The 21,126-nt window shown below is 41.0% G+C and overlaps 1 protein-coding gene across 1 annotated transcript in view; it reads right to left on the bottom strand.

The window, feature by feature from the left end:
- Nucleotides 1-19,577, bottom strand: part of NEO1 (neogenin 1) — a 284,110-nt gene extending 264,533 nt beyond the window's left edge. The window contains exon 1 of the mRNA XM_036736497.1: nt 19,437-19,577. Coding sequence (XP_036592392.1) covers nt 19,437-19,577 — 141 coding nt within the window. The remainder of the gene's footprint in view (nt 1-19,436) is intronic.
- Between the last annotated feature and the right edge of the window lie 1,549 nt (nt 19,578-21,126).

Raw genomic sequence — 21,126 nt, 5'->3', positions numbered from 1 at the left:
GAATATTACTGAGATGTATGAAATGAAATGTGATGAATACAGAGAAGCATGGAAAGATATATATGAACTGATGCAGAGTAAAATAAACAATATACACAGTAAGTACAAAAATACAAATGGAAAGAAAAATATCCAACACCAGCCCCCAGAGATAATGTAACAAAATAAAGATCAAACAGGACCAAAAGAAATGAAAAGACACCCTCAATCTACCCCTTCATGGAGGTGGGAAGTCCACAGATATTACCAACTGCTCATGTTTTGGACTTTTTCAACCTATCAATTGGTATTACTGGTTTTTCTGTCCTCTTAAAAAAAAGATTAATTGTCTAGTGCTCTGGGAGGGGGAAAAGAAAGAATACCTGGGACATAACAGAGAAACAGAAAATATCAGTAAGAACTTATTTCTTTAAAAAAAGAAAGAAAATGGTCTGTTGTTCTGCACAGCCCCCTTTTATTTCTGCAGAGCCAGGAATGTTGGAATGAGGAGACAATTATACTAAGAATCACAGCTTCTAGATCAAGAATTTTAATTTGGGGTCTACGAGCTTATACTTTTTCTTATAAAAATATTTTGATAACTATTGTTATCAACTGTGACATGAGATATGATATATTTCCCCTCTGGGAGCGGAAAGGGGAAGAATACATGTAACACCATGGAGAAACACATAATACCAATAAATACATATTTTTTAAAAAAGAAAGAAAATGGTCTATAGTTTTATACAGCTAATTTTTATTTCTGCAAAACCAGTAGTAGAGTGGTATGTGCATGTATTATGTGTGTGTGCGCATGTGTGTGTGTCCGCACGTATGTGTGTGTGTGTATGTGTGTGGTTTCCTTTGCAATAATCTTATTTTTATTTCATCAATTTAAAACCATTAGGAGAAGGAGCACATAGGCTTCAACCTGCCAAAGAGGTCCATGACACCAAAAAGGTGTTCTACATCATCTACAAATTTGAACCTAGCTGTTGGTTACTTGTTACTGGTATATGTGTACAATCAGACCGATGACTTGTTAGAGCAAGGACAAAAGTAAATGCCAAACTAGAATAAAATGAGCAGATGTATGTAGAAAAGAAGTAAATTCAACTTGACTAATTTAAGTCTCTGATAACAAAATAAGGGTAATGGATAAAATGGCAGATGCTGACGCGATAATTTCTTCCAAAGATGACATGACATTGAGTCACAGAATATCACACTTCAAAGAATTAAGATGAGGGTCACCCAAAAGGAAATGGGGAGGCACATTCTGGAAGACTATAATGTTACCAAAGAAGAACTGCACAAAAAAGCAACATCAATAACCTCATAAGAAAGGTGCACGAACAAAAACAAATATAGGTGAATCATTTGCCAAGAGGAAACTGGACAATCTGCACGACTCTGATATACTTACTAGCTACAGGACCATAAGAAAATCACTGAATTTCTCCAAGTCAGTTTCCTCAAAATAAGAGTAACACTTAAAGGACTAAGGTAAAAATAAAATTAAACATTACATGTAAAAACACTTTATAAACCCTAAAGTATTATATGGATGTCAACTTTACGACTGTCATAACCATTTTTTATCTCTCCATTATGACAACGCAAGACAAAAAACTGTTTTGCTTGGCTTTGAATTTTAGAGAATTATCATCATATCTGTAAAAAATATAAAGGAAAAATGAGTATTACTCAGAGGGTAATGGAGATATATGTAGCACAATGCCTAGCACATCATAGATACAATAAATATTTGATTGATTAGGCATAAGGAGGCCATACAATATAACAAGTAAGGAACTCTGAAGAAATAGAGTCAAGGATGTCATCTGGAAAACATGTGATTCAAAAAGAAGGAGAGCTGCATACATGGCGAGTAAGGGTAAACCACTGGACTTTCTGTATGTTCCATTAGCAACCTCAAAATGCAAGAAAAATTGTAAGCCCTCCAACATGTTGGGTAGATTCTGTCATGAACTTATGGGAAGACATGCTCAGAGAATAGTCAGCCACAGATGAGTTTGTGTATGCATTGTAGAAGAGAGCATTACCACTCTTAAGGTCACAACTCCATGTGAATGTTAATACTTAGAGCTACATTCTTATGCTAGAGTTGTCAGAGGCAACATGGTAGTTTGAGCTAGACTTGGATTCAAGAAGGTATTTCAAATCTCATACAGAGACACACGAAGCTAGGCGAGTGACCATGGACAAGTCACAACCCCTCTGAGACTTAATTTCCTCATCTAAAAAATATAAATGATACCTATACCATCTACCTCACAAGGTTGTTGGCAGGCTCAAATGGGAGAATGTATGTAAAAGTGCTTTGAAAACTTTAAAGTGCTATACTGCCAGTAAGGCAACATACATTTATTAAGCACCTACTATGGGCTAGGCACTGTACTAAGAGCTAGGGGTACAAAGAAAAGAAAAGCAACAGTCCTTGTTCTGAAGGAACACACAGCTAACCAAGGAGACAACACACAAACAACTACATACATATGTGTGTACATATATATGTACATATATATATATATATATATATAAAAAAAGATAAATTGGAGACAATCTCAGAGGGAGGAGCTAATGTTAAGGGGGATAGATTTAAAAAAAAAGGTTTCTTGCAGAAAGTGAGATTTTAGTTCTGCAAAACATCTCTTATAAATGCCTCCTTCTCTCTTAACACTCCCAGTCACCCTTGTTCAGGCTTTGCGTCACCTCAAGCCTGAACTATTGTATTAGCTTGTTGATTGGTAGAGACTCGAGACAGGGAAACCAATCAACAAGCTAATACAATAGTCCAGGCTTGAGGTGACTGGGAGTGTTAAGAGAGAAGGAGGCATTTATAAGAGATGTTATGAAAGACTTGGCAACAGATTAGATATGAGGGTGATAGAAAGGGAGGAGTCAAGAATGACACCTAGTGGGGAGGACCTAGGTGAGTAGGAGGCTGGTGCTTACCCTATTAATAGTATATGGAAGTTAGTAAAAGGGGAGGGCTTAAGGGAAAGAAAATCAGTTCAGATTTGGATGTGTTGAGTTTAAAATGTCTGCAGAACATCCAGTCTGAGATGTCCAACTGGCAGGTGGAGGTGCCAGTCTGAAGGCTGGGTGAAAGGTTAGGGCTGAATAAGAAGATCTGAGAATCTTCAGCATAGGAGTAGATGAGATCGTCATGGGACACAATATAGAGGAAGAAGAAAAGAGGGACCAGGACAGAGCCCAGGGTGGTACTCATCATTAAATGGATAAAGATCCAGCAAAGAAGATTGAGAAGGAGGTAGGAAGAGAAAATCTAAAAGGTGGGAAGATGAAAATCTAAAAGGGAAGGAAAAGAGGGTGAATGACAGTGTCAAAGGCTGCTGAGAGGTCAAGAAGGATGAGAATGAGGCAGGTCATTGGATCTGGCAATGAAGAGATCAATGGTAGTTTTGAAGAGAGCAGTTTAAGTTGATATTAGAGTGAGAATGTGAGGAAAGGAGGTGGAGAGAGGGACTTCTTAGGAATTTAGCCATAAAAGGAAGGAGAGATATAGGACGATAGCTAGCAAGGATGGACAGATCAAGTGAGGACTGAGCTTAAAAGAGATATAGGCACGTCTGTAGAAAGGAGGGAAACAGACAGCATTTAAGGAGAAGTGGGAGAGTTGGCAACCTACTACGAAGGATGGAATGGGATCATTTGTGCATGTAGAGGGATTTGCCTTAGCCAGAAGGGCCACTACTTCATCTGAGATGGGGTAAAGGAGATAGTGACAGAAAGCATTTGAGAGAGATGAGATGAGGAACAGGGAGAAGACGGGGGTTCTTAGCAAGTGGCCTCAATTTTTTCCAGCACAATACGAAGCAAGGCTCTCAAGTGAGAGAGGTGAAAGGGAGACTCATGGAAGATTTGGGAAAGCTAATGTAGTGAATGGGATAGAAAGGCAAGCATTCTCTTGCTGCAGTGAGGCCCTAGTGGAGATTATGTAATAAATCTGTAGTGGACCCAGTCAGCACAGTTTCACGATTTTCTCCAGCTTTGTTCAGTAGCACAGGAGTAAAAGCAAGCACAGGTGTAATAGTGGAAAGAATACAAGACTGAGGCTTGGCAGGCAAGATAAAAGGGCAAATATTTCAAGAGAAGAAGACCATGTAAAGTTTAACTTCTTCATCAAAGAGTCAAGATGGTGAAGGGAAAAAATGTAGTTAGTGCAAGGGTAAAGGCCTGGGGACTGAACAGTCGAGGGATTCAAGGTCACTGAGGCCTAGGGGGAGAAGTAATGACAACAGAGTGTCATCAAATGAGGAAAAATGAGAGTGTTCAATAGTCTTAGTAAAACATCTGTGAGTGATGGCAAGAGCAGGGGTATGCCCATTTCAATGTATGGCTGAAGTACGGTGGAGAAGAAGGTCTTGGAAATGAGAAACTGGAGAAACTGGAAAGCTAGTATGCTGGATGGAGTGTCAAAATGTATTTTGAAGTCCCTTGGTATGGAGGCAGGAGTTCAGGAGAGAAAAATTGTGAACCAGACACTGAACTCAATGAGGAAAGGGGGGCTTATTCCTAGTAGACAAAAGCTACCAGAATTTTGACTGGGCAGTAGATATGGACTGAGTGAATTCCCAAGGAGGAGAGGCTGCTGAATGAAGGTAGTAGAGGGACAGCTTGAAGTGGCAATGGGGTGCAAGGAATATTCCAACTCCCTCTCTTGAAGGAGGCAGTCAGACAAAGGAGCCAGAGTGCAACTAGTATTGGACAGGGTGGCCAAGGAAGCCATGCCATTAGGAAGGAGTCAGAAAATGGAAGAAGTGGGAAAGGAAAAGATTTTAAAATGAAAGCAACTTTGTTACCTATGGAGTAAGCATTTTGGAGACCACAGTGGAAGGGATGAGTAGCTTTAGAGCAGAACACTGATGGGGGGTGGGGGGGGAGTCTGAGGGGAATGGAAATAAGGGAGAAGTCACCACGAGATGGAGAATATTTGCTTTATTCTTATAGTTCAAAAACTATGGCACTACCTGGAAGTACCTTGAAGTAGTCTCAGAAAAGTTTTCTATAATTAATAAATTTTGTATCTATTCATTCTGGAGAATATTGTCATAATGTTTCTTACTCTCCTTTTTGTCTTTCATGTCTTTTTTGTTGGTGCTCCTATACATAAGACATGATTTCTTGGCTGTATGATTTGGATCCTGATACTGCCTAAGTTAAAATTGTTTCTTCTCATTTCTCTCTGTCCTGTTTCCCTAGCCATAAAGTTGTTTCTTTCATCCATTTGGTTGTAGAACACATTTTTTTTCCTAATTTAAATCTAATCTCTTAATTCTTTAAAATTTCTTACCAGAAATTAGCCTGGTACCTCTCTGTCTCCTGTGTTCCTATGTTCTTCCTCAGCAGCCGTTTGCTATTTCTCAGAATTCTTTGTCAGTCTGCCTCTATTTTCCTCCTACTCATTATTATAATTGCTGATAATACTCTCTAAAGACTTAGGGAGGAGGTATAAGGGAAGAAAACGAGAGAAATAATCTGGGCATTCTTCATATTTTTACTTTGTTTAATACAGCTGTTAATAAACCTTCCATTATTGTGTTGAAGACTTTTTAGAAAACTTCTATTCTGCATTGTTGACCAACAGTCATCTTTGTTATCTCTCCCCTCTACAAAACATTTATGTGACTATGTATATATATATATATATATATATATATATATATATATATATATATATACACACACACACATATATATATTATACATATTCTATATATATATATATGCATATATATATATATTTAGATTTAATCTGATTTGTAAACTCTAGTAAGTAAACACAGTAACGAAACCCTATACACACATCCTCTGAACTCACACGTTGTATTAATTCTAAACCAAGATTGCTCCCACTCTCTGCCATTCTACTCATAAGTACTCAGGCCAAGTATGACCTTAACTGGGTCCCACTCTCTGTTTCTTCTACTAAGTTACGGGACCCCTGAAGGCAGCGGCTGTGTACTGTTACGCTTGGTTTCTCCCTCTCACACAGTGCTTTCATATTTCTCATTGGCATTTAACAGGACTTAGCGCTCACTGTATCAATGATGAGAGACTCAAACAATTTAAAAAGTATTTTATATACAACATCACGAAGGTTGTAGTAATGAAGTAGAATCAAGTTTATCTTGTTAATATCAAATCATGTTATCAAATGAGTATCATACAAAATATTTTACCTGATTATTTCAATAAAACATAAAATTATTTTAATCATTCATCTAAGAGGAAAAAATGATTAAGTTTTATCAGACACTCACTACAGCATGATCCAGATGTCAGAGGTTCTGGATTCAAATTCTGCCTCTGCACATACTACTTTAAATTTGGGCAAATCATTTAACCTCTCTAAACCTCTGTTTCTTCATCTGTAAAGTTTGGAGGCTGGGCAGAGGCCTGTGAGGTAGAAGGTAAAGTTCTTAGCTGAGATGGTGGGGAGGAGAGAGAGTGCCATGGGAACTTTGAGAAGACAAGAAGGCTTGGAACAGACATGCTGGAAAGATAGCAAATCAGTTATAAATAGGATGCTTTACTAGATGTGGTAAGAGTTCAGTTCTGATTAGATAACATAAATTTGTAATTGGCCTAATCGCAGTTTCATGATTTCCTCACGTTCCATTCAGTAGTACAAGAATAGGAGCAAAAATGGCTAAGCACAGGAATAATGCAGGATTGAGGTTTGGCAAATCATGTCCGGCAAGAAGGTAAGGAAATCAAGATTGGAGGATAGTGTAGAACCAGCTAGGTTCACTGAGGAGTCAAAACAGAAAAAGAAGGAGAGTATGGCCAGTACAGGGACAATAGTCTGGGGCAGAACAGAAGACTGAAGGAAATGAAGTTATGATGAGGACAAAGTACAGGACTGGCAGCCAGAAAGCATAGGAATAAAATAGAAAGTTCAACATTGAAAACCGATATGATTTTATGAATGGAAATGACATTAAAGAAGAGATATAAAATCTGCCTCACCATGGAGCCCTTAGGTTAGACCATGACTTAGACCCTAAGGGCCATGTAACATCCAACTTGCAGCTAAAACTCTCCAAGTCATCTCCCTTGTTAGAACAAGGGCTGTCCTACTTGTCGATCTGTATCCCCAGTGCTCTACACCTAGTAAGCATTTATTAAATGCTTCATTCATTCATTCTTGATGAGATAAATGAACTTAGGGGTTCATGGAACATGGAAGTAGAATATTTGTAGGTGATAGCAAGGTCAATGGCATGACCCTCTCTGTGTTTAACAGAGATGGAAAAGAGGAACAGGTCATTCTATTGGAACTAAGGGAGTTAAAATGATTGAGAAACGAAGAAGCTGGGATATTTAAGGTGATTTCCATATGTATGCTGAAACCCCTACTGTGAGAGCAGGAGATTGGAAGGAAACAAAGATTGTGAACCAGGCAATGAACTCACTGAAGAAATAAGAATGTCTTTTGCGGGACAGGGGTGGGGTGGGGACAGATAAAAGCCAACTGGATCTGGATTGAGTGCTTAATTTGGACAGCATGAACCTGAAAGGAGGAAAGGTGGCTTAATGAAGGTGCTTGAGGGAGGGTCTGGAAGTGGCAATGAGGAGTATTACAACTCCCCTCCAGTGAAGTCAGGAGATATGAAAGTATAGCTGGAAAGGTGGCAAGGGATATTATATCATCAGGAGGGTACCGTGATTCATGAGGGTAAGATGCAAAGAGTAGAAGAGAAAGAAAGATGTTTAAAATGAAAAGGTTTGGTTAATTATGGAGCAGGCATTCCAGACTGCTGAGTGGAAGAGATGGACAGATCTGGAGAAGGGGATGAGTTGGCTAAGCCTAGGGAAGTACTGAGAGGATGGGAAATGGGATTTGTATACGGGCTGCTAGAGATTCAAGATCACTGGGATGGAATGAGTATAAACAGATGAAAATATTCTTAAACATTAAGCAGAGAGTCTATGCAGGGTATCAGTGGCTGAAGAGAAGCTGGTTGGTGAGGGATGCAGGAGATGAGACTATTCAAGATCCTCCTCCCTTGAGGTTCAGCCTCCAAGCAGATGGAGATTTTTTTTGGATTCTGTGAGAACCAAAGAGGCCCACTTCACAACAGGCAGAAGCAAGCAGAGATAAGGAAGCTCCATCAGAAAGCCAGAAGCCTTGTTTGTCCTAGAGAAGACCTTGGGGATGGTGGGCAGAAGATACACAGCAACTTTTAAAGCAGCTGCCACAAAACTGTTTTCAGATTAATTGGTTGTTTCAAAAGAAAATGGAATTCTTATGTACCAAAGTTATGTGTAACAGATGTGTTACTCTAATTCAATTTCTTAATTATAGATATTTGACATGCTATATTATGGTAACACAACTAAAAATCACAAGTATTTAGTGAATTTTATTTAAATAAGCATATGTACTCCACATATTAAAACTGCACAAAGACTTTTGGGACATGCTGTATAATTAAGGTAGTAAGTATTTTTCTATTTTATAATATTATGTAGAAATGATTGCCAGATATAAATCTTTGTCAACTCTTCTTTAGCAGTTAGAAACCAACTATGGCACTAAACTGTGAGATTACATGAAATCAAACAGGAGTTAAGGCTGTGGAGTCATCAGTCATGTTTAAACATCAGTCATGTTTAAAGGTTACATGAAAAAAGTTTCAGATACCATACAACTAGCCATTAGTTATCTATAAATTAAAGAACCATTTTGGTGAATAACAGATTTTTATATGTCCATTACTGGTTGACTGTTCAACAGACTGATATTACAGTCTATAATCCAGAGGATTCCCTAATAGATGTAGGACTGTCCTTGGCCTTGTTTTGTTCAATATTTTTATCAATGATTTATATGAAGGCATAACGGCATGTTTATCAAATCTGTAGATGATATAGTTATCTCTTCCACATCATGACCTTCCCCAACTTCGTTCAATTCGTGGGTTGGTATAAGAAATTAAATGGGAATCTGGGGGGAGTTCTATGGAAGCCATTAGTGTGGTGAGGGAAGCTCAAAGCCTTACAGTACAAGGAGATATTGGAGGAACTGGGAGTAGACTTCAGGAAGCATTTGTGGGAGGCAGAGTCAGACTGAGGTGACCTAGAACTGGAAGACAGCAAAAGCAACAAGAATATCCAAAGTCTTTCCAGGAATGGAACATAGCAACAAGCAAAGCAGTCAGACAGCAGAGGACAGGCTGGCAAAAGGGTGATGGGGCAAAGCAGACATATGTAATTATAGGGATGGTAGAGATTTACCAAATTGGGTGGGGAACAGGTCTACTGAACCTCTATGGGCTTTGGTACAAATACTTTGAAGAGTAAACAAAACCTCTTCTATATCTGATACCTAGTTAGCTTGAATATTTGTATGGGAAAGCTGATGGCCATCTTTGAGGGAGTTCCATATACTGCAGGTCACCAAGGGTGGGGCAACCTAGGTAGATTCTTTAAGACTTCCCCCCCCCAAAAAAGCTACAGTAAACTGGTGCTTTTATATGCTAATCAAACATTCTTATCTAGTACTACTTGCCTAGTACTTTAATTTTTAAATTCCTTTTGTTTTAAAGTATCCTATAATGTTGAATCTGAACTATGTAAGTATGTTGTAGATAAAGCAAGGATGCTCACTCTTCCCACTATTATTTGATACAGTTCTAAAAATGATAGCAAAAGCAGAAAGACAAGAGAAAGAAATCACAAGTGTAAAGCTAGGCAAAGTGGAGAAAACACTGGCCCTATCTGCTGACGACGTGATGGTCTACTTAGAAAATCCTGGAGAATGAGCAGATACTAATTGAGACAACAGCATTAACAAAAGGCTACAAAATAAACCCTCAAGAATCAATAGCATTTCTATATAATAACGAATACATATATACACACACATATATATTACATACGTATTACACACGTATTACACACGACACTAAGGTTAACAAAATCTAAGAGGTAATAATAGCACGGGAAATCTCATTCAAAATAACTTCACAATGCACAAAATGTTGGGCATCAGTCTACCAGAGCATACAAAATACTTGTACAGATCAATTTCCAAAGTGTTCTTTAAGGAAATAAACAACTTAAATAGCTAGAGGAATAATCAGTGTTCATGGCTGGGCTGGGCTGGGCCAGGCCGGGCCATATAATAAAAATGACAATACTATCAAAGTCAATTTATACTTTTATTGCTATGTCAAAGTATCAAAAAGATACTTTATAGAACTCAGTATAATAATAAAAAATTGATTTGAGGAAACAAAAGATCTAGAATATCTAGGGAAATAATGAAAAATGATAGGAACAAAGGGGGAATTACACTTCCAGATTTCAAGAGCTATAATAAATTCTTAAAACTCAAATTGTGTTAGCAGTAAACTTTAAAAAGTACTGCTATTAGTTTTTCAATCCTAAAAATTCCAGGAAGCACGGGTGAATTTAAGAAGGAAATCTCTTCTGGATTTACCCTCATTCATCCAAATACACTATTAGAATTTAATCTTCCCCTCCTGAGGGGTCAACAACAGGCTGAGACATTGTAGCATCATGCTTATTTAACCAAACTTTGCAACAAATACTGAAGAAAAGAAAAAGAAACTCACTCAGAAAAAAATGAAATAAAGTTCAATAATAGGCTAATCTGATAATTTATAAATAAAATTATGTCAAATTTTATTTTGCCGGCCAAGATTTTATATATTGAAATAAATGAGAAATAAAAGAATATACAATAGCTAACCTGAAACCCATTTTTAAACAGTTTGAAAAAATGCAGGAAAATCACTGTTTTATTGCAGATGTTGTCAAAATCTAGAAAAAATAGTGAGAGCTTTAAGAGAAAATTCAATTAATAGTTAACACAAAGGCATTTTTCAAATGAATCACTATCTTAAATCCATCTGCTTATCAATATTCAGTAATATTTGGTAAACTAAGGTGAATTTTTAACTTCTGATAAATTGCTACAATAAAATGCAAAATACAGGCCTCCTCCCCTCCCCCAAAGAATCAAATTTGCTGATGAGGTTAAAGAAAGCTACGCCAATGAACTAATGGAAGCCAATTAATTTGTCTGTGAACTTTACCAACTCTTTGCTTTTGTTCAGTGCTTCAACCATCTAGGAATTCCCACCTGCTCCTTCCCATGGGCCCTCCTTCTTTCTGTCCCCCCCTTCTCCACTCAAAACCTACCTGTAATTCTTTAAGACTTAGTTCAACTGTCCCCTCCCCAAGAAAACCTTCCAGGCCAATCAATTCACTTCTTTGAAATCATAGCATTCTATGTCCTATACTAGCAGTTCCCAAACCATGGTCAACGACGTTCTAGAAGATACAAATAGAGGATCTATGAGAAAATGTCTATATACTATCTAATTGGTCACTGATGCAACAGCACTCAATCATTTGATAAGGTCACATACACAAAAATCACACAGATGTCATTTGCTATGTAATTATTATATATAATAAGCTGGGTCCTCACTGTTGCTGTCATCTTTGTCATCTATACTTACTGACTCATTTTCCCCATCATCTGTTCACAATCTTTTCTTCTCCCAAGCCCCTAGTCAAACCTGAAGCCTCTGATACCTGGAGCAAAGGCTTTGCTGAGAAAACCAAAGCCTTCAAAAAGAAGCTCTCTCAACCTCCCTTGTCAAAACTTTTCAGCATTCTCATTGTTACTCCTTCTCTCCTCTCCTTTCTGAGAGAAAAAAGTCTGTTCTCTACTCTTTGCCAAGAATAATCTTTCTACCTTGTTACCACTTGCTCTCACCCTCTCTGGGAACTTTCTTTAGCAATGATCCTCTCTTTCATGAAACCTCTCTGCTCCCTCCACTGGCTCCTTCCCATCTATCTACTAAAATGTTCGGGTCTCCCCAGTTTAAAAAAAAAGCCTTCCCTTAATCCATCTATCTCATCCAACTACTGGCCCATCTTCTTGTTTCCCCTTCCTTACCAAAATCATTGAAAAAGTGGTCAACACCAAATCCAACCACTTCCTCACTGCCCCATTCTTCTCAATCCCTTCATCATCTAACTGAACGGGGAGTTGGGAAGCATCACACTAGGAGGAGATCTGGAGTTGGGATTGCCAGATCTGCTACTGTAACCCAGGGCAAGTCAACTCCTACCTCAAGAGGCCTCAGAATTCTCATCAGCAAAATGAAGACAACAGACTGTCTCAATGATCTTGAAGGTCCCTTCCAGTTCTAAATGATCTATTATACCAAGAAAAATTCTAGAACAAGTTACTAAATGCATTATTTCTGAGCACCTGGAAAGGTGAACAATGATCACTAGGACCACAGTAGGGCAACTAGGTGGCAGAGTGGATAGAGCACCAGGTCTTGAATCAGGAAAACTCATCTTTGTGAGTTCAAATCTGGCCTCAGACACTTAACAGCCGTGTGACCCTGAACAAGTTCCTTAACCCTGTTTGCCTCAGTTTCCTCATCTGTAAAATGAGCTAGAGAAGAAAATGGCAAACCACTCCAGTATCTCTGCCAAGAAAAAAAGGGTCATGCAGAACTTCTGCCTGGAGTTGACATGAAGTTAGAGAAATATTGTTCCCTTACTATAAGTTCCCTCCCTAATCTCTTAGTGGCAAACTTCTATAATCAAAAAGTTTTATAAGCACAATAACAAATCTATTAAATAACTGATTCTGGAATGTCTTAGGTTACTGTAAGATTTAGCTATTTGGCTTAGGATTTTAGCCCAAACGACAACTCACTATTTAGACTTGATATCTGTTATTAGTATGTATGTGTGTGTATACATATGTATGTATACACATACACACACATGTTCCTGTATAAATTAGGGTCCTACAATTCTTTGTAATAGTATAGAGATAACTAGGTCAAGGGCTTGTGATGATATTGTTACTTAGTTAATATCATATTTATCTCAAGTTTTGTTACAATTAGTGTTAAAAGAAGAATAGCTTGTGATTTATTTTGTAAATGCCTTAAAAGAAACATGGCATGACTAGAAGTTTATGACTTAATATGTACTGTGTTAAAAACTGGTTACTTAATATGTTTATGTACGTATTAGAGCCCATTATTAATTCCTTAGTGAAATCTCATCCTCCTGGGGCAGGGGGAGATTAATAATGAATTAATGTAAAGTATAAGAAAGCAGGTTCTAATATGAATCTCTTAAATATGACAATGGCCAAGGTTTCAATTTTGATTTTGTAAGAATGATAAGAGTACATAATTAGGAATGGTAACTTAAAATTGTGCCAAGGTCACTTTTGTAGGAAAGTGGACAAAATAAATTGGGGTTCCTACAAAAAGACAAGAAGAACAAGATGCTGAGATGCTGTGCTGGAGATGGCTGGAACAAATACCGAGGACCAGAGGACTTCATCAGATGATGTTCCCTACCAGACAGCTGTATGAAAAGAGACTTCTGAATCTTAAAGGGACAATTGCATTATTGTTTTCTTTTGGGTCTCTGTATCTGTGTTTATAAAGGGGACTGCCCCCTCTTGATTTGTCAAATGCATACATCAACCTTTCCCCCTTCCCTTCCCATATTTACTTGAAGGGGAGATGGATAAGGGGAAGAATTCAAATGAGAAAGACAGTAAGGGAGTATTAAAGATGTGGAAACAAAAATTTGAATAAAAGAAAAGAGGGAGAATTGTGGAAAACGATAGGAGGAATTCTGTTTCCACAAGATTAAAAGTACTCCTAGCTTTAGCAGAATTAAGTCAGGTGACTGGTTCTAATGAGAGCTGTGATGTAGCAGAACCAGGCTTCTGATCAGGTGAAAGGCTAGAAGTCTATATAGATGCTTAACGAGCTGTTTGAGGAGGGGATGACATGGGCAGTTCAGGGGGTTGCATCTGGCCAATGGAGAGCCAGGTGGGAGATTCGAATTTGAATAATATAAAAGGCTAGCATTCATCTGAACAAATCATACTCTCCTGCATTCTCCATATGGGAAGTACTCATTTACTCAGAGAGAATAAATGTAAAATATAATGAAAAAAAAATGAGGTCATGAAGAATCAGAACCAAAACAACTGAAGAAAAACAACAAAAGGACCATAGTAAGAGTTTACAGACAAATCATGTCAAACAAAATAACTATAAAAAGTGGAAATGAAGTTAAACTGATAGAATAGAACAAGCATTTGAAAAAGTTCCATGGTATCCTCTTAGGCAACCAGAAATGTGAGCTATATGACACTAGTTAAATGGATTTATAACCAGAACAACTAGGCACAAATAATGTTGACTAACAGAAGAATGACAAGCTGAAGGAGGGTCTTTAGGAGTATACTGAAGAACTCTGTCCTCTGCCCAGTTCAACATTTTTATCAATGACATGAATTAAGACATAAGCAATGCCTCCTCAATTTTCACAGGAAGCTACCCTGGGGGAGATGGCTAATGCAATGGTTGGCAGAATCAGAATCCAAGAGGATCGCAACCAGCTGGAACAATGGGCTGAAACTAACAGGGTTACATTTAATAATGGTAATATGCAGGAACTTAATCAGAAGGGCTGTTATGGTAAAGAAGGGACAGGTACATTCTGAATAGCTCTAGAAAATGGGATTAATGCCAGCTGAGTAAAAGATGCAAATTTCAGCTCAAGTGAAAGAAGAGCTTTCTTTCTAATTAGAGTGATCAAAAAAACGGAATAGCCTGCCTTAGTAGGCAGTGAGTTCCCCATCAATGAAGGTGTTCAAGCTGAGGCTGATTTTCCTGCACGGGAAATAAGACTGTGCTGGATGATCTTTAGGTGCCATTCTAATTCTCAAGATCTCATTACTTTTTATAGCAGAGGTACAGCTGTGATGATAAAGTAGAATTCAAATCTGCTAAAACCTGGGTTACTTATTCAATCAAACGTCCCTTAGTCAGACTGTCAAAGAATAAATGTAGAACTTTTCATATATTTTGTCTATGCTGGCTATGAATAGTTAAAATATGACTGAATAATTTCATTCCTATAGTCAACAGAATTTCTACAAATGGAAAATTCACAAGTCAACTCTATACCCTTCCCTTGAATAAATGTATGCTTCCTCAAACCTAGGGGTCTAAATTTGAGACATAAACTTAAAAAAAATATTTTGATAACTTTTTTTTCAATATAACTGGTTTCCTTTGCAATCCTATGTACTTTATTTTATGCATTTTAAAAAACTATTCCAAGAAGGGGTCTATGGGTTTCACTGGACTGCAGTCCCTGACACCAAAAAGGTTAAGAACTATGCTCTAATCTAACTTAGGCCACAGTCTGATGCTAGAAAAAAACTATAACATGATGACTTTGCCCACTATAAATCAATATGTTTCTTAAGCATCTATTTTGGGCAAAACACTGGGGTCATTGTTAGAAAGCATAAGATGTTTAGATGAGTCCCTGAACTTCAGGAGCTTTTAAGTGAAGGGAGGAAGTCTGGACAGCACCTCTATCTCTTTGGCTCAATAATTCAGTAATCTATTTCTTGTTGATTCCCTTATACACTCCTCACAACTATCCCAAACCTCCTCTCCTTTTCTCATCGCCCCAATTCCATTCCAGCTCCCTTCACCAGCAGATCACCTCATCCCCTAACTTATTAATATTAAGATCTCAAGCTTCTTTTCAACATATGTCTCTTCATTTATTTCATTAGGAAGGGAGGAGAATTATCCACTCTCACTTCTAAATCTAGGCCCCTCAACCTGTGTCCTAGATCCACAGCATTTCATCTTTTCTCAGACTCCAGTCCATGAATTACCAATCCTTCCAAACAAACCTTCTCCAATGGTTCCTTCCCTTTTCTCCAAAAACATGCTCAAAGGTCCTAAGTCCTAAAGGAAATAATGAAACTCACCCCTTAAACTATTCGGCCTCCTCTCCTTCATCTCACCTTCACTTTTCTTCAAGGAGTGGTAAGTTTTACCTACTTCTTGAAATCTGGCTTTCAACACGATCACCCAAGTCCTAACTGCCAAGTGCAATGGTTTTTCTGTTCTCTTTGCCCTTGACTTATCTGAAGCATTAGACTTGGCTGACCACTCTGTCTTAGGTACTATTTATCCCACCACCTCTCTGTCAGAGACTAGCACAGTACTGGTACAGAGCAGGAGACTAAGAAATGCTTGTTTATTAACTGATCCTCCTGTTCCCTTTACTGGCTTCTCTTCTTCCCCTCACCACTTAAAAGGCGCTATTAGGGGCCATCTCCAGTCATCCTGATCTATATCTTGCCACTAGACCCAGATGGTTCCAGAGGAGAAAGCCCTCTCTCACTTAAATCCAATTCACATGTAAGTCGTGGCATCACCTTCCTGATGTCATGGTCCTCTTCGAGGAGAAAGGACAAACAACACAAGTCAGTATTACCCACAATTCTGTCCCCAGAACTCTACTTTCCTCTTTCAAAGTTCTCTCCCTAGCTATCAATACTCTTCCCATCCATTTCCATCACCACTGCCCTAATTAAGGCCTTCATCCCATTGTCTCTGTAACCTATCTCAATTATTTAACTTACCTACCAATTCCAGTTTCTCCCCGATCCAGTACATCCTACCGCCTACTGCCATATTAATCTTCCTAAACCACTCCTTGAGCAACACTCTCCTGCTCAAAAGGCTTCAGTAAACATCCAAGGCCTTCAGGATAAAATCTAAACCATTTGTGCAGTGTTCAGGATCTCCCCAATTTGCTTTCAACCTAATCTCCCATTAGTTTCCATTCAAGTTAAGCCAGGACCCTTTCACAGCATTATAGATTCAGAGCTGAAGGGTCTTAAAAGTCATCTATTCCAATCTCCACATTTTATAGATAAAGAATCTGAGGCCCAAAGGGTTTTAGTGATTTGCTCAAGATCACAAAGGCAGTAAGTGGCAGAAGTAGGACTCGAATCCAGGTTCTCTGATTGCAAACATAGTCCTGTTTCTACTCACCAGGCTCCAACACCCCAACCTAGCTTTCCAGGCCACATATCAGTTTCTACTGCTCCCTTAGCATCTTATACACCAGTTCTCTTTCACTTGGAGGAAGGCTTTTTATCCACTCTACTGCCATGCTGCCCATCACTGTTCACATGACACATGCCAGATATGGGCTTGACATGGCTTTCCAACCCATACTTGTTCAAACTTCCTAACAAAACTAAGTTCTTGGATCAATCACTGAGAATTTGTAAAATGCTTTCCACCTGCCAAGCACCTGAGATAAAAAGAAAGACAAAAAAAAAAAAGCCCCGCTCCTCAAGGAACCACATTCCGGTGAGGGAAATGACATGTAAATAACTGGGTACACATGAGATATATGCAGAGTAGATGGATGCAGCCTCAGAGGAGAAGGCACTACCAGCTGGGGGAAATCAGTGACAATATTTATTGTCACTCCTACTTTGCTTGCTTAGAGGCAGCACAGTATAACAGAGTTACTAGGCTTGGATTCAGGAAGACCTGGATTCTAATTTTACCTCTGACACCTCATAGCTCCTAGCTGCTATGGGCAAGTCACTAAATCTGTCTGCTCCTTAGTTTCCTGACCCACTAAGTGTAGATCTGTTTTAAGTTTTGAAATAGATAACATATGCAAATTATATACTATATTTTTTAAAATCCTTAAAATATACTTGTAGGTAAGCTTTCACATTTGATATTGCTTTCTTCTCCTAAATAGCTCCCACCCCAATTGAAAACCCATTGCCCTAAGATCCTGCATGAACACAAGCATAAACCCCTTCCTTTAAAATCAGGCATCGAATATAACTTCACTATTGTAGTTGTAATCTTACAAGTTATATTTCAAATGGTAAATGACGTAGCAAAAAACCTAAATATTAATGTTCACAAACATTCTGAAGCAACTATATATGAATATGTTGTCATACATCATTCTAATTTAAACTTGCTTTCTCTAAATTAATCCATTAAAATGTCAGGCCATTCGATAAAATTAGGCATACTCTTATTCTTCCCCACTATTAAGATTCATTTTCCTTAAAATCACCAGAATGTCACTCAATCCACAGTCAAAAAATTTCAAATTAACACTGCACTCATTAATTGGATTGTTCACACAATAAAGTGCCAATGAGCTGTTAGAATGTCTTTTCTAAGATTTTTTTTTTATTTCTCTTGACTAAGAATTAAAAAAAAAAAGTCACTTCCATGAGTAAAAGTAAAACTGGAACAAAACTTTAAACACGAAATCTGTATTTTAAGGAATATACAAATTTATGGTTCAAATATTTTTGTGAAGACCTAAGAACCTAAATTTGATATTAGAATTTAAGCCCTTTTTGTTGAAAACAGATTACAAAACTCTTTCCTTAAAAGCTTACTACCATCAGTTCTATACAAACAAAAGTTAACAGAGAGATAAGCTGGTTAAGTAGCTGATAGTAGTTTTAATTTCAAATACTACTGTTTTTCCTTAAAAATTAAACCCAAGAACTAATTATTTTGCAAATGAATTACAGTTAACATTTAACCACCTTATAGTCGAACAGGATTTAACCACAAATCAAGAATCTAAAGTAGTACCTAAGATAAGATACTGGAAGCTGCCACTATGTGGCATCAACAGAACTTTAAGGGCCAAAACCATCCACACACTTGAATAGAACTTTTTTTTTTTATCAAATTTTATCATATACTTTATTTCACCCCCAAATTATTATTCATAAAAACAAGTGACCTTTGCAGCACTACCATGTAACCATGGACCTATTGAGGTAGACCACAAACCAAGGGCCAATCTCAGAGCAAAGAAGACCTAGGTTCAAATCTCACCTTGGACACTGATACTGTCTCTGAAGCCTAAAACAAGTCAAAATCTGAGGGTCCCTAAAGTGCAGAGCAGGTGCCCAACATTAAGTGGAAGGACTCCCAGGAAGTTTCCTAACCAGGTGCTCCCTAAAAACCAACGAATAGGACAGGGTCTAATAGTATCAATAAAAATGATACCACAAACCTTGACATTTACATGGAGCTTTTAAAGTTTCACCTACATTATTGAAACGAGGAAGCTGAGGCGGAGAGGTTTTGAACGATTTGCTTATGGGGCACATAAAGGATCTCAGGTCTTCCAGACTCCGAGTCCAGGACTCTATGCACACGCACCAGCCTGCCTTGGTAAATGCTGAATTTCTAAGCGTTTCCCTAAAAACTGGTCTTAAGCTCCTGGCACTCCAATGCATCATTTTTTTAACAGTTGCTTGCTCCCCACACCTCCACTCCACTAGCCAATACGACGTTATGCATTAATCGAATAAAAAACAAGGTATGTATGAAGCGTGACCGGGTACTGAAGTTCTGCTGTTTCCCCCCTTCAAAAGTTTATTCCGTTTCCAAGACCGTCAGTTTTCAGCAATCTTTGGAGAGGTTTAGGAGAAGTTGCCACATCATGACTAACCCACTGGGGGCTCTGATTCTTCTTCCAAATACCGGGTGTCCCAAAAGTCTCTGTGCAGCTTTCAGCTGAAAAGAAAGCCCCGGCGCTGTTCCGGACTGACGAAAGCTCGGCACACGCAGCTTCGTGAAAAGCTTACCCCCGCACCGGGACTTCTGGGACACCCCGCATTCCATCCCTAAGGAGCACGCAGAGCTCCCCACGCCTTGGGGGGCCCGCTATCAATAAAAGTTTGAAGGTCCTGCGCAGAGACGAAGATTGATAGCGGACCCCCGAGCGGGCAATGGGGGAGAGGGAGCCCCCGAGGCCTCCCCCTCCGGGCTCGGCGGGCAACAGGGTCAAGGCTGCGACCACGCCGGCGGGGGGGGTCCGGGGGGGGGGGGCCGCGCCGGGGTCCCAGGGCTGCCCCCCCCCCGCCCTGCACACGCACTTTCTCGGCTACAACTTAATGAATGGCGTGCGGGCAGCGGCCTCAGCTGGGCCACTCGTACAAGTGGGCCGGGCCGCGCGCTGGGGGCCCTGCGGGGCTGCGGCCACGGCGCCCCCTCCCCCCGCACTCACCTGGGGGCGGCGGCGGCGGCTGCGGGCTGCTCCTGCCGGCAGACGAGGCGGCGGCGGCAGCGGCCAGGGCCGGGTCCCGGCGCCCGAGCAGCAGCAGGAGGCAGCCGAGCCACAAGGAGGCGGCGCGGACGAGGCTCCGGGCGCCCCGCTCCGGTTCGGGCTCCGGCCCCGCCGCCATCTCTTCCCCCGGCGGCCAGCGGCGGCGGCGGGGACAGCGACCCCGGCCGCTCCGCCCGCCCTCGCGGCTCGGCTCGGGGCTGCTCGGGTCCTCGACTCCGCTCCGGCTCGGGCTCTGCTCCCTCTCCGCTCCGGCTCCGGGCTTCTGGCGGGGGGGTCCGCAGGGAGGGCGCCTCCTCGTCCTGGGGGGGGAGGGGGCAGAGGGGGGGCGGTCACCGCACGCGCCGGGAGTGAGAGGGGAGACAGCCTCGGGCAGGCTCTGGGCGTCTGCAGCCCCCGCTGCCGCCACCGCCGCCGACTCCGGGCTCCCCGCGCGCTCCCACCACACACACTCACACGCGCGCGCGAGCTCCCACACTCACAGGGCGGCCAGCGCCAGGGGGCGGGGGCGCGCGCGCGCACAAACACACCCCTCCCCCTCCCCTTACCGCAGCCCCGCGCGAGCGAGGCCCGCCCCCAACTCCGAGCTCGGCCGCCGCCGCCGCCGCCGCCCGGTCCTTCCCCCCCCCTTCCCGGCTCCTCGCCCCTCCCCCCTTGGCCGGTCCTTGCCTGGGCCTCAGCCTGTGCCGAGGCGTCAGGGAAATCCCGGAGAAGCTGATCCCGACTCCAACCCCGATGCCGATCCTGGCTCTCCGGGGAGGCCGGCCCAAACTCGGGCCCGGCTCCCTATATAGGGCCTCGGAGGAAGCCGGAAAGCCCGGGGGCAGGCGCGGGTCAGCGCGGGGCTTCCCGACCACACCGAGCCCCCCGCTTGGACCCTTCCGGAGGGACCCAGGGGCGCCCAGCGGGAAGGGGCGCCGCCCGGCCCTACACCCCCCACCCACCCAGCCTCTTCCTTCCAGGCCCGCCCTGCGCCCCGCGCCCTTCAGCCGCGGGGACCGGACCCCTGGGGGGAACAAAGGCCTGGCCTGGACTCTCCTAGGCTCCCCTCCCCCCTTTTTGTTGTTTTATTGACACGGACGTCGCTCTCCCTCTAGATACACTTAG

The sequence above is a fragment of the Trichosurus vulpecula genome, chromosome 8 (assembly GCF_011100635.1).
Source record: "Trichosurus vulpecula isolate mTriVul1 chromosome 8, mTriVul1.pri, whole genome shotgun sequence".
Lineage (NCBI taxonomy): Eukaryota > Metazoa > Chordata > Mammalia > Diprotodontia > Phalangeridae > Trichosurus > Trichosurus vulpecula.
Note: the sequence above shows the minus strand (reverse complement) of the source record. Positions and strands in the feature narration are given on the sequence as shown.